The following is a 14,315-nucleotide window of genomic DNA, read 5'->3' as shown; positions in this document are numbered from 1 at the left end:
GAAGATTTCCAAAATTTAACCCAGAAAATCCTTTGTTTACATAAAAATTTCAATCTTATTTCAAAAAGCTAGAGCAGCCCAAACACAGTTAGTAGAGTTTTTTGCCTTACTGATAAAATTATTTATCACAAGAGCATATTACTGAACAAAATAAAGTTATTTCAAGTTTGAAAATCAAAGTTCACCTCAGGCACTTTGTGGGTCAATGCTCCAGCTGTAAAATGCCAGGAACAAACACAGCTGAAACATATTGCAATGCTCTGCCTCAAGTCAGAAATTATCTAGGCAGTTAGACTCTACTGCAACTACAAGTTAAACTACCCTTTGCAAAATTCTTATTTTTTATTCATATTATTTGTACAATTCCAAGATTTTACAAGTGACAAGGAAACAAGAACTATTTCACACAAACTGATTTTATAAGAATTGAGACCACGGAAGGGAGAAGCACAAATAGGACTGTGACACTGTTCAATTTAACAAAGTTCACGAAATTAAAACATTCTGCAAACTGGACCTTTGCTTACCTGGCCACACCAGAAGACAGTTCAGGCACCACAACCCTCCTGCTCCAAGCCACAAGGTCCCGCTCAGTTGCTATTTCACTTCTGGGTGCATTACTATGCATCTGACGCACACCTTCAATTTGCCCACTACGTCTTAACCCTATATTTGGTGGTGAATGAACTTCAGAGGTAGAACTTACAGATGCTAAAAAAAAAAAAAATAAAAAAATCAAAAGGTTATAGTTGTACTTAACTGGAAATTGCTAGGGTAACATCCACAAAGAAAATTTCAAAATGATTGGAAAGAAGGAACAAGGTTTTTTTACTTATTATTTCAGGAGAAAGCAAATATTAAAGCAATTCCTATAACTTCCAAATTTCTATAGGGCTGCAGAAATCCGCTTGAAAAAGACATTCCAAAAAGGAATGGAGGTAACAACACATAAGAGAAGTAAATTGTCACGTGTCTCATTGGTTCAGCGTTCTCATAAAATGTCTTTGAAAATGTTTACAAGCTGACAATTTGTGCTACTGTTCTCTAAAATGATTTTACGTTAAAAAAAAAAAAAAGGGATCTCAGGCAGTCAGTATATTCCTTAATCAATTTCCTACCTTCAAAAAAAAAAGGCACAATACTGCAAAGTACTAGGAATCCAAACTGCCAGATTTTCAAACAAGAAATCCAAATGATCAAAAACAAATAGAAAAACCCTAAACATAACAGCAACAACAAAAAACCCTATACATGCAGCATACTACAAACACCTTCAATCGTAGCAAAGATTGAAGCATTTTTCCACAATTCACACACATTATTCTTGCTCATTCAGATAGATTATCAAAATTCTTTTATTTTATTATTTTATTTTTTTAAGCATTGAAATCTACCTTGTAATCAACATTAAAATATGGAATAGCTATTATGAGATACAAGCAACCTTTTCCTTCTTTCTTCCTTCTGTTTCCTTGTTTGAGACAATTCAGATTTCCCTCAAATAGATGGGCAGTTCCAGATTAAACTGCAGATTAGTTACACCTAAAGGAACACAGCCACTGCAAATCCTCTGAGTGAGCACACAACTTAAACAAAGATAATTTTGTCGTGTGAAGAATTATGAAGTTTTGCAAAAGTAGAAAAACAACAATCACGAAAAATGAATAATGTCCTATCATTCTGCACTTCTTCTCTAATAGCTCAACAAAATCATACAACACGATAAGCAATTAGCATTTTTCCAACTTTCAGATGGTTCAGTTGGAAAACCAGAACACCCTCACCACAGTTGTGTAATTTACCTCTGCTTATCCGGCTGGTACTACTAGTTCCTGCCTCCCCAGAACGTCTCTGATCCTGCTCTTGCTGAAGTCTTTGAATCATGCTATCCAGTGGGCTAACTTCTTGGCTTGCTTGTTGACTAAGGACTTGATTCAATCCTGTGGAAATAAAACACACAAGAGAATAAACACACTAATATTAAAGAATCTTGTATCACAAACTGCTCATCTAAGTTTTTAGCTTTCAAATTTACAAGTACAGTACATAATAATTTGGTTAAGTATTGTCTAAGCATATTTTTATGGCTTTTCCTTGGTGTTCTTGTTTATAAAATGGGATAACTTTTTCTTAAGTTCTTGCATTAAATTTCTGGAGCAGGGTGAAGGTGACCACTAATTCCAAGAAAGGTTTAAATTTGATCAAGTGCAATCAAAATACAGAAGCTTAATACAACTGCTGTTACCTTTAATCAGTGTAAACCAAAGGTTACACAGCACTGGAACAGGCTGCCCAGAGATGTCCCTCTCTGGTGATATTCAAAATCTACCTGGACACTTCCCTGTGTGACCTACTGTGACATGCTTCAGTAGGGAGGTTGACTAGATGATCTCCAAAAGTCCTTTCTAATGCCTAGAATTCTGTGATTCTGTGAACTGTGTGCTCAGCCTGCCCCAAATGCATCACAGAACACTTTAATCAAAACTTCAATTAAACACATGGTGGGGTGGAGCCTGAGCAATTCTTGTCAGCAGAAACAGAACTTGCAAAACTTAATAATGAGGGTTGACAATATTCAAAGAAACAAGCAACTATTTTCCCAGTATCATCCAAAAAGATATCATGGTATAAACTTTGAAAGACTAAATACTCAATGTTACAGCAATTTTGCTACAAAATACATAGCTTTGACTGTGGCAAGAAAGTAGCCACACTGATTATGCTATGCAGTAAGAATATAAATAATTAAGACAGTGCTCTCAGTTTTTAAGTTGGTCTAGTTGCAGTCAACTTTGCCAAAGCAGCAGAAGTTTGAAATCACGGAGTGAACTCTGGTATAAACACAGTTGGATGTTTTCTGACGTGTATAGCAAGGCAGTCAGATTTATTTGGTGATCTCATAAGTAGACATACTGTCTTATGAAAGCAGTTGGAAATACTACAAATAACCCCAAAGTGATCTTTAAAAAAAAAAAACCTGCTTCCCTTTCCCCACTCGTATTTCCATCCACATGGACCACATCTAGGTAGTATTCTACACAGCGACAGACAGAATGTAGTCCTGTTCATCACATATAGCACATGTGTACTTCATGAAAATGTGTACATGTGACTTCAGAAAAATGTCATAGATTTTCCATCTTTATCAAAACTTGAGAATTCTCATAACAAATCTAAGTTCAAGTACAGTGACTGTCTTTATCTACAGAGGAAAAAGACTTGTATGTTTAGTATTTTTCTCTTCTTTCAGGTGTTACCTGTCACAACTGATCTGTGGAAGACCAGACTTTTAGACTTTTTGATGTAGGATATCTTAAACCAAAGAGATCAACTGAAACCTCATTCAGCATCATATCATTTCAAAATGAAGCCAATTCCAAGCTAACTCGTAGTGTAGCATCAACTAGTATTAATCTGATTGATGACAAACAATTACTTGTCTGTCACAAGCAATCAGTATCAGAATAATGCAATTTTTCAAGGTTATATGGAGTACTACTCTCAGAAAGGAAGAAAAAGAACATAATGAGAGGGAAAATGTGTAACATCTACAGGCAACTACAAATGCTATGATGTACCAAATTGAAGTTTTCCATACCTGAAGATGTCACTCCCATCTGAGGAATAAGCTGTTCCTCTCTGCAGTTTTCACGACCAGGAACCAGCCTTTGATACCTTGCAGGATGCGGGTTGCCATCCACATCAACCAAAAATGGGGGAGGCATAAGGTGTGGAGCCTGCTGTGTTTGTTCATCCAGGACAAAGTTGTTGGCATCACGGATAAGGGGCCGATAATCACTATGAAAGAACATCTGATCTGCTATCTGTAAACAAAGTCATTTTGTAATATATATACATATGCATATATGTATTTTTTCAAAAAGACTACTAATAAACACACTGAAAAAAATACTGCCAAAAATCTTTTTAACAATGTCACTGGTGGTCATAAGCATAAGCAAGACTGTAACTTGCTCTGTTTATCTCACTTTAAAGAGGGAAAGTGACTATCCTCCAGCATTCACTTTCTATATTCTCACCACAAAAAAAATAAATTGCAGGTTTGATGATGGAGAGCACTTGAACAGATAAATGGAGCAATTTTTACATACTTGTAGATGTTTGATGGAACACAGCATCGACATAATAAAAAGGTCACAAATTTTCACATACACATAATGTAAACTATGCCATAGGCTTATGAACTCTGGTGTAAGGAGAATAAGGAAAATATTTATCACATTGCATCACTACCATATATTTTATCACCAGAAATCAAACATACAGTTTTTACTATAGTGCAAGATATGTCAAAAAGTTGCCGTATCTGAAATAAAGCTAATTTGAAGCTGAAATCTTCAACTTCAAAATTATTTCAATCCACTTGCTCATAATTTATTCTAGTTGATAATCCACAGACACTGCAGATAAAGGAATTCTTTTGTCCAAATAGTATGTAAAAAGGCTTTTGGAATCACCTCTCACTGGCACATACATCTCGACACTGCATTCAGAAAGACACTGAACCACAAGGAGAGAAGGGAACAGAAGACAAATGGCATCATATGCTACACATCCCAGCACTACTTGTTGACAAGCAACCCTCCTGGTAATGCACATACTCAGTTTAGCTTTTAACAAGTTGAAGTCAAGTCATAAAATCATGATTTACTCATAAAAAGATTTCCAGCGCAGAATAAAAATAACTCGGCAAATGAACCAAGGCATAGAGATCCCGAAAAGAAAAAAGTTCTCTTAGGCGTTAAAAGACAGATATTTTAGCACAGTCAAAGGAGTGCCCATGTAGAAAACACTGTTTTCTGGATATGCTCTATCATGAACAATTCATACCCCAATTTCCTGTAATTTGTTATGTAGAAATCAGTAATGCAAATGTTAGAACATCTGGAACAGATCATGTTCAGAGGTCTACACTCTCAACAAGGGGACGTAAGAAGACCAGGAAAGAATCAAACACGTCAGTTACAGAATCAGAAAGTACCTACGTGCACCTACATGATGCAAATTTAGAAAAATAAATGTGGGATCTGGACCCCACACAAATTCAGAAAGGTTATACCAGGAAGAAAATTCGAAAGATGCATGGAAAGCTACAGAATAAAAAAAAAAATTACTTCAGGGATTCAAAGGGTAACCCTTAGAAAGTACACACGGAAAGGCAACATCCCACATCAATAAGAAGTCCTGGATGAAAGCAAGTAGTGCCTCTTTTAACAAAGGCTGAATGAGAAAGATGCAACCCTTTTCACATGTTTCATTACAGTCAAAGCTTGCTTACCAATTTTGTTCCTTCAGCTTAGCAACTAGCTCGACATGATAAAGATATAGGTCCTTTATGAGGATTTTGCCCAGAATGTAACTGTAGAGTACTACTTTCACCTATTGCAAATTTTCCTATTAAGTATTTCCCACACTGAGAAAGATTCCAATGGTAAGTAAGATTGTTCAGATTGTGAACTTTAATGCGCTTTATTATGTGTATGTTTTAATGGGCTTTAATGTGTTTTATTTGGTTCTATAGTGCTGTCCACATCCCATACTTAAAAAACTTCATGACCAAGTGCAGATCTGGAAATTCTTCCTCTCACATTCAGCATGCTCACAGCATATCCTCATGATCTCTGACACATGATCATAAGGGACCTCTTCGCCATTACCTTTCCTTTGTACTCTGTAATGTAATCAGATATGGCAGAGAATAAACAGTTTTTTACTCCATGGTAAGAACAGCACTTCATGGAAAACCCAGGCTCAGCCCAACTGTCGGACAGAACTCTGCAAAGCACCTACTAGAACCTCAAGAATGATCTTATCTTCAGGCTAGTTTGGGTCCAGAGAAAAATAAGAAGAATTTAGGGAATCTCAAATGACTATTTCATTTGCTTACATGTCCAGAGGTCAAACAGAAGTACTAACGAACAGATAACACACACACACACACACACACGAGGTACTGTACCACCATTAGGACATACAAGTCCTCCGAATTTCATACTACTTGCTTCAGGTGAGAAAACTTTCCACCAAGGTCTGAGCTCTACAAGAGTTACTTCTTTGGTAACTACACTACCCACATGCTGAACGTTCAAGTTTCTCCACATGGGCACACATACAAAAATGCAGAGAGATTTTTTCATTACTGCACCTATGCATCACACAGAAGCTGTCAGCGAGAAACAAGGAACTGCGGGTTGAGCAATCAACATGGAAGTACTGCATCTTTAGGTTCGTTATTTCTCTCTAGTGAAGTTTCTATCTGTGCAAGAACTTCAGAAGTGTGCATGAGCTGCCTAGCTCATCCCTGATGATCTCAATGCAGTCAGAAATTCAAGGAATTGATCTGAAATTGGCTCAAGTTCCATTAAATGGGTCAAATACTAAAGGAGCCAAAAGCAAACAATAAGCATAGTCCTTTTTTTGACTCCAAACATATGCATCATCAAAAAAAGAGGAAAAAAAATAAAAATCAATCCAGAGCCATCACTATCATGGCCAAGATCATAATGGAGGGAGGGGGAAAAGATGACTGGACAGTGTTTCCAGTCAACTAGAAAAAAACAGACAGTATTTACACAAACATTTTTTCATGTTGTGTTAAGAAAATCAAGAGCCTGCTCATAGCAAAGCTGACATGATTTCAGCTAGAATCATTGCCCTGAACAGATCTCACAAATGTAAGAGTGCAGAACTGGTTATCACGCTTCTTCATCCTGTAAAAATCATTCCCCAAGATGCATGGAAACCACTTTTAAGCAAAACAAAAACAAACAAAAAAAAAAGAAAGAAAAAAACTAACCCTGTACTTCCCACTAGCACTTATTCTCACACGATATCTGGGAAACCAGACTAAAAACAACACCCAATTAAATCAACAAAAAACAAGGAGCTGAAGTTGGGACATCAAAAAAAACAGAGCACCAAATCCCCAGCACCTACCAATATATATTTACCTTGCTCCATAAGGCAGGAAGACAAAAATAAAAGAAGAATTGGAACAAGAAATGAAAGAGGTCTGTAACTTCTAAGCTGACATTTAAGATGGAGATGCAAATCCTATGTGCTCCCATTTCTTCTATGGCCAATAATGACAGGATTACCACAGTAGCAGCTGAAGAGAACAATTTTAAATCACAAATAACTTCAAATTTTTGAACAATCTTTTCTTGGAGACTGCAGATAAAATTCCAAAGACCAAAAGGTCTGTAATATTCAAGGTGTGAAAACTATTTTTCTTCAAACAGGTCTAATCCCTCACAAGGAATGTTTTCAGATAGTTACGTAACAGAGACTCTTGGTCCACCACAGCAAAGACAACAATTGTTTTTTGCTCATACTTCATTTCCAACATTTATGAGTTTCAAGGGATTATGCACTACCAAAATAATTGGAGAGAAAAAGACTAATTAATGAACATGGTGAGAGGTAATCGCATCAGGATTTAATGTTTAGAAGAGTAAGAACACTGAAAGACAAAAGGACCTTAAAACTGATCTGAAAATGCCAGTTTTCCTTGCCTGTGGTAACTCTGCTCCTGTTTGTTTTCCTTGAAAGGAAAGGGAAAATGCTCTGGTGGATTGAGCCATAATAACGGCTACAGTTGCTATCCTCCAAATAAGTGCTTCAACTTACAGTTGAGAAACATAATCATAAAATATTCTAGCATGCGATGCTGCTGTAACTGACATCAAAATAAGAGCTAGAACACAAAAAGAAATAATTGCAGTAGTTTATATGACAAAGATAAAAACTGCTTTTGTTATCTCTTCTTCAGGTCCCTCTGCATTAATATTTGTCATGGTGCTTTCAAGGCCAGGCTGAGTCAAAAGATCCACAAGTAGAAAGCAAAATCCAGAAGCCAGCACTCCAACAACCTGTAAGTACTAGATACCAGGTGCACATGTGAAAACCTTGGAACAGATATCTCTGTTTAAGCCTAGGAAAGGAAAGAGACATCACCTCATTTCTGGGTGATAAAAGAAAAACTCCCAACTAGTACTCCTAACTAGTAACCTACACAGCTCAAAGGACATGCTCATCAGCAGGGAAAAAGAAACCTCCACAAATTATTTACAGTCACAAGGGTCTGCAGCAAGGCACCTGCACTTAGAATAATGCTGAGTATAGTCTTAGAATAAAGATGTAACATTTTAATCACACAGTAATGGTAGAGCATTGCCATGTAAGCACCATGGCATCCCTGACAGCAGAAACACAGCAGACAGTTTTTTGTTTTCTGTTTTTTTAAACTAGAACATACAATACATTTGCAGTAAAATAATCATCATTCAGGCTATGCAGTCCTTCAATACAGATACCAGGAGTTGGTTCTACTACACCTCCCCACATTTTTCATCTTAGAAACAAGAAAAATACTTAAAGCAAAATATTTAACTATTTCCAATTCCACTACTCATTATTCATGTGGATCCATAAGGACACTGGTAACCTCACTAATTTCACTGAGGAGACAGTGACCGAGTGATTTTTTATTTTTACTTTTAATATCCCATGCAAATAAAACATACTTGACAGCATGTATCTGTAGTTGAAAACAAAAGACAGTGAAAGAAAACACAGTGTCAACAACAGGAGTCACACATTCATAACTGAAAAATGAGTTACGATGCACTCTCTTGAGCTGAAACTCTAACAAGGTTTGCATAAACACACTCCAAACAGATAAACATTTTGAAACATATCTTGTACTGTACCTTGTCATATTTGCTACTGGAACCAAAGCCAAAAATCAGAAGGTGACCGTGAGAATCGGTACATGCAAAATGCTGCCCATCAGGAGAGCACTTGCAGTCAAAAACTGCACCATGTCCTTGTCCTTCAATCTGAAATACATCAATATACAAAATGATTAAGTTACCAGAAACAAATTGTTATCAATTACGATTAGCAAAACTGTGATGCTGATGTTGAAATTTATATAAAATCTGCAAGGTAGTGTACTGCTAGATGGAAGTTCCTTTAAAACAGCTTACTTTTTTGGCTATTCATTTTCCATTGGATTTTTAAAGTAATGCTCATGAAAGATGCCAAATTGATAGTAGTAGAAACTGACAGATTAATCCGCAAAGCAGGCACAGTACAGGAAGTGAAAATAAAAGCTTCCCCTTGAATGTCCTGCTAATACACCTAAACAGAGAGCTGGGTCCAGTTCAGGGCTTTAGTCACTACACCGTTTCAATCCTCTGCCTCTTTGCTAAGCTAGCCCATAGCAATGGCTGCTGTGGTGCTTCAGGACACCTGCCCACTACAAAACACACTGACATTGACAACCCACATTACACAACTTAGCAACTGCCTGTTTCTGTAATTCCTACTCCTAATTTATCGGAGTGGGGGAGGTTTTGATTTTTGTAAAAACTCCACTTTTTAAAAGGAGAACTGCAAAGATTTTAAAAAAGGAATTTTTACCTGATACTCATTTTCTGTTTTCCAGTTCCTTTAAGCCAGAACAAATGGGTTTTTGTTTTTCCCTGCAACCTGTCAATCAAGCAGAGGTGACCAATCACCACTCTGAATTTTCACGTCTTCAGCACCTCTTCAGAAAGCCCCTTTCTATTCTCCCCAGTAAAGGACTTCTGCATTTTCTTTAAAGCAAAAAAAAAAAAAAGTAATTCTTTCCCTAGCTGTGGAGGGCCTATGTACTGCCAGAACAAACAACAGTATTCAGCCTGCACGCAGAAGCACTATGTACTTCAAGTACTTCCAGAGGCCATCAGCATTACTTCCAAAGTTAATGAACTAAGCCTCAAAAATCCTGTGAAGCAGGCAGTGCCTTCACTAAATTGCAGACTGAGACTAAGGCAAGAAGTCCATTTGTTTTGCCCATGGTCCTACAGCATTCCTGCTCCCCTGCACACCCTCCCGACAGTAAAGGCTGCTACACTTATGACCAGGGCTCCAATCATTTGACAAAGGTCTTTCCTACTACGAGTACTTCCCATAAAAGTTTCTGGATTGGGATAAAAGGAACATAAATCAATTCAAGTTTTATGTTCTATTTTGCCCATTATTCCAGAAGGAACAAATTCTTAATAGAAATATCCTATAGACAAAGATGGAAAATAAAAACAGAGCTTCAAGTAGTGGCACTAACATTGCAGTAGCTAAGAACGCAGAATTACTTCAGGCTAAGCAAGATCCAACAACAAGGCAAAATTACAACTTCGTGCTGCTTTTTGCATATAGAAAGCTCATCTTATTCAAGGGAGACGGTATGGAGAGGCAGATAAAAAGGGGAAGGAACTCCATCCCAAGTGCAAACTTTACAGATGTATAGGAAAAATCTCAAAAGAAGTACATACATAGAGACTGCCGATTGCCTTACCCCAACAAAAGAAATATAAAAGTATCAAGTCTCCTAACGTTCAAGTTCTTCACAAACAGAATTTCAGGGTCCTCCTATAGAGCCCAAGAATTGAAGACCTTGTTTCACAAGGAAAACAAAGCATGACTAGGGAAGAACTACTTGCTAACTACTGTGGGGGGAAAACTTAAAAACAGAAGGAAAATAAATCAGAATCTTAGATTAGTTTTTACTTTTAATTCCTCCCAGCAAGAAATGGCTTAGATGGACTATTTTCAAGAAATTCCTGTATTTTAAGAGTGAAACATTAGTTGGAAGACATTCCTTTCTATAAGAAAGAAAATACGGTGATTTATTTATTCAGAAATTAGTACAGATTAAATAGTTTCACTGTAAATATGGTCAGAATCTGGTGTAAAACATGCTTATAAAAAGGACAGAAGTAAGATTGTTTAGTACAACCCCTCAAGTCTGGTGTACCACTACTTGGAAATAAAGACCTTTAATACTACTGAAACAAATAATTACACTTAGTGATAAGCTTCCAAGGCACAACTGCTATTAAAAGCAATTGGCAAAGCCTGCCTGAGTGTGATATCTAGTGTATATATATATATATATATATATATGTATATATACACACACACACACAAAAATATTTTGTTTTAATAAATTACGCTTCACAATGGAATTTCTTTAATAATAAAGCTAACACAGGATTTGGTCACTTAGAACAGAAACTAAATGTTAAGTTGCAAAAGGTAAAGCTGAAATAAATCAATGAAGCTCTAACTTTGGCGAGCAAAACGTAGGACTTAAGCAAAAAGGAAGCGTTCCTCACTCCGTCCCTTTTAAGGTCACTCTCAAAGGTGAGAGTACTATCTGAAGACTGCATCCCAAACAAAGTGAAATGTTTTTTCCTTTTTGAAACCTTTCCTTGCTGAATGAGAGGATATCTGTAGCAGGGAGAAGACACCACTCATGAGAACAAAAAAGCACACTGGTTAATTAAGAGCTGTCCATACAATGTGAGGACTGCCAATAAGTCAGCACATTAAGACACTTGCTAGCAAAGCAAGTAGCAAAGATTCTTCAGATACAAACAAGGAAGAAATTGTGGCGCATACAATGAAGAATAAGGTAAGATTACTTTTAGTATCAATAACTCCAAGAATTATGCCATTTGCCTGCATTTTCATTTGCAAGGAAACAGAAGGACATTGGAATGTCAAAGAGAGGAATGTTGATTAAGAATGAAAACGGACAGCTATTCTTTTCCTCTCAGTTCAAAAGAGTTTGCTGTTCTTAAACCAGAGATAATAGAGTTGTGAAACTACAGTATAAAGTAATGTTTTAGATCCTCAAAGTAGTTTCTTGTTTGAAAACGGAGGAGTACCTAGAAAAAGAGAGAAGATGGAGCTTTTTTTGACCGATTATCAATAGATAGTATGAAAGACTTAGAAGCTAGTTTTTAAAGGAGCACACAACACATGCGGTAGAAATCACAGAATCATAGAATGGCCTGGTTGAAAAGGACCACAATGATCATTGAGTTTCAAACCCCCTGGTATGTGCAGGGTCACCAACCACCAGACCAGGCTGCCCAGAGCCACATCCAGCCTGGTCTTGAATGCCTCAGGGATGAGGCATCCACAACATCCTTGGGCAACCTGTTCCAGTGCATCACCAGCCTCTAAGTGAAGAACTTCCTCCTAAAGAAGCAGTAGAGGTTACCAAAAAACTTATCAGACTTCCTTCATTAAATTAACTGACTTTGTATGCCAAGAAAATATAATTCATTTATTAAAAAGAAAAAAAAAACACAAAACCTAGCTGGATTTCACAGGCACGGCACTGTCACATGACATGGCACATAATCCAAATGGAAGAAATTGTGATTGATAGGAGAACTGTGCAGTAGGCAAACTTACTAAGAATGGATAATTGTTTTTGGTTTTGAAAAAGACGCATAGAGCTAAAAGAATGCAAACAGCAAAGTCCTTCCATTCAGGTATTTCTATTAGCGACTACAGAAAAACTGTTGATGAAATGAACATTAACAAATCAACTACTAAGAACAGATGTGGGACACAGCACAAACAGTATCAGCTGAAGCAATTAGAAGTCAACAAGAAAAAAATGCAGTAGGCCACAAATGTAGTAAGATTATTAGAAATAACTTACTACTGGAACTCTGCCTATGCACTTCTACCTATGCAGTTCCATCTAATCTTCCAACACAAGTCATCAGCATCATTTTAAAAGTCAGTGAACTAAGTCTTCTCTAGCCTGAGGTAGATATTTTCCTTCACATTAGGAAACCGAGGCATTTAGTTCAAAACACAGGAAGAAAGGTCACTGACTGCAACGCATTACACATGATGCAACAACAAAAAGAAAACTATAATCCTAAAGCACACCAGCGGTACATCCAGACAAGAAAGAAAAAGCTCACACACAGCTAGACAAGTAGGCAATGAGACAAAAGAACTCTTCTAAAGGAATACAAATAATTTTTGTTTCCCATACTCAAGAGAAGCAAATTCCATCTGCAACAGCTACAGAGAAATGTTTTCACTTATCATGAGAATGGAAAACCTCAGAGCTCAGTCTCTTAGCACAGATACTAAGGAAAGAGAACACATTCAGAATCTTTTAGCAGGAAGACAACAAGCCTGCTAAAACACTTGGGTACAAATGAAAACCAATTACAAGCAACGTTCAAATTTGAGAACTAAAATTCAGATTTTCCAGTCACAACAACCATATGCCAGAACAACTTTCTAAAAATACCAATAAAAAGCAAAGGTAATTAATTGTTATTAAAGCAAATAGACTCTTTTATAAGTGTTGACATCACATTATAGCTGCTTAAATCAAGTCAATCTCCAGTATTGGGAAGTCTTCCCTGCATATTTAGGTTCTGTTTTTCTCTAAGGAGCAATCTCTGATCTGTGATAAACTAAAAAATATCAGACTTCCTACTAAGTCCATTAAGATATCTTACAGATCACCCATGGGTGCTGGAACTTAGATAAATCTCCAAGAAGTATTTACAATTTATTTTTTGTTACTAAATACTCTGTAAACTCAGTATTGTGTTTCTTTTTGCTTTTTGCTTTTTTTTTCCCCCAAATTAACAGAGTATGGTGAAGTCTTTACTCTTCCAGATCCTTTATATGTCCTTACATACTACTCAAAGGTGAAACCTTTCAGAAAGATTTCAGCAAGACTACAACTGACTAATTCAAAAGTAGTGCATCTAAAATCTTATTTTAAGTCATTCTGTGTTTCAGATGAGGTCCTAGACTAATATAGACTATAATCTATATTATCCCAGCAAAACAGGAATTTTCTTCAGACATTATGAAGGCCACAACATACAAAATAAATGGTCTTTAAATCTCCACTAATGCTGGAGATTACAATAGGTTGTCCATATTAGCAAGGGGCTTGCCTTTTCAGATGTTAATCCAAAAGAATCACCTCATATGGCAGAAACAATGCAGAGAGTACTTTGTTGAGCTGTCCTGAATGAAATCTGATCTTCCATGCCATGCTTCTGAGAAGGACTACAACTTTTTAGTATGCCATTTAGGCTAAAACTAATCGGGAAGCTGCCAACAAGACCTAGGTAGGCAATTCAGGCTTACTGATTAATGAAAAGGAAACAATGTTGTAACTGATATGATAATGCTGTTGGGGCTTAGAGGTTTATCAGGTTGCACTGAAAATAAAAGCAGCATGAGAACAGAAGAAAACAGATCAGTGAGACAATACACTTTCTTTGAGAAGATGAAATTGTTCACTAAGTTTTCAAACAAATGACTAGATCTCAGAAGAAAAGGTAGGAAAAAGAACTGCTAAACAGACATAAGGAGGCACAGCATAGTCATTGCCTGTAATGAAGTATTCATTCAAAAACAAAGGACAGAGCCAACAATCAGCTCCCTGAAGGAGGAGCATGCAAAAA

General features: G+C 36.7%; 1 protein-coding gene across 1 annotated transcript in view; it reads right to left on the bottom strand.

The window, feature by feature from the left end:
* The window catches only part of PHIP (pleckstrin homology domain interacting protein), a 92,672-nt gene that overhangs the window by 37,884 nt on the left and 40,473 nt on the right, over positions 1-14,315 (bottom strand). The window contains 4 exon segments of the mRNA XM_031552556.1: positions 528-711; positions 1,803-1,940; positions 3,599-3,824; positions 8,733-8,861. Coding sequence (XP_031408416.1) covers positions 528-711; positions 1,803-1,940; positions 3,599-3,824; positions 8,733-8,861 — 677 coding nt within the window.

This window comes from Meleagris gallopavo, chromosome 2 (genome assembly GCF_000146605.3).
Source record: "Meleagris gallopavo isolate NT-WF06-2002-E0010 breed Aviagen turkey brand Nicholas breeding stock chromosome 2, Turkey_5.1, whole genome shotgun sequence".
Classification (NCBI taxonomy): Eukaryota; Metazoa; Chordata; class Aves; order Galliformes; family Phasianidae; genus Meleagris; species Meleagris gallopavo.
Note: the sequence above shows the minus strand (reverse complement) of the source record. Positions and strands in the feature narration are given on the sequence as shown.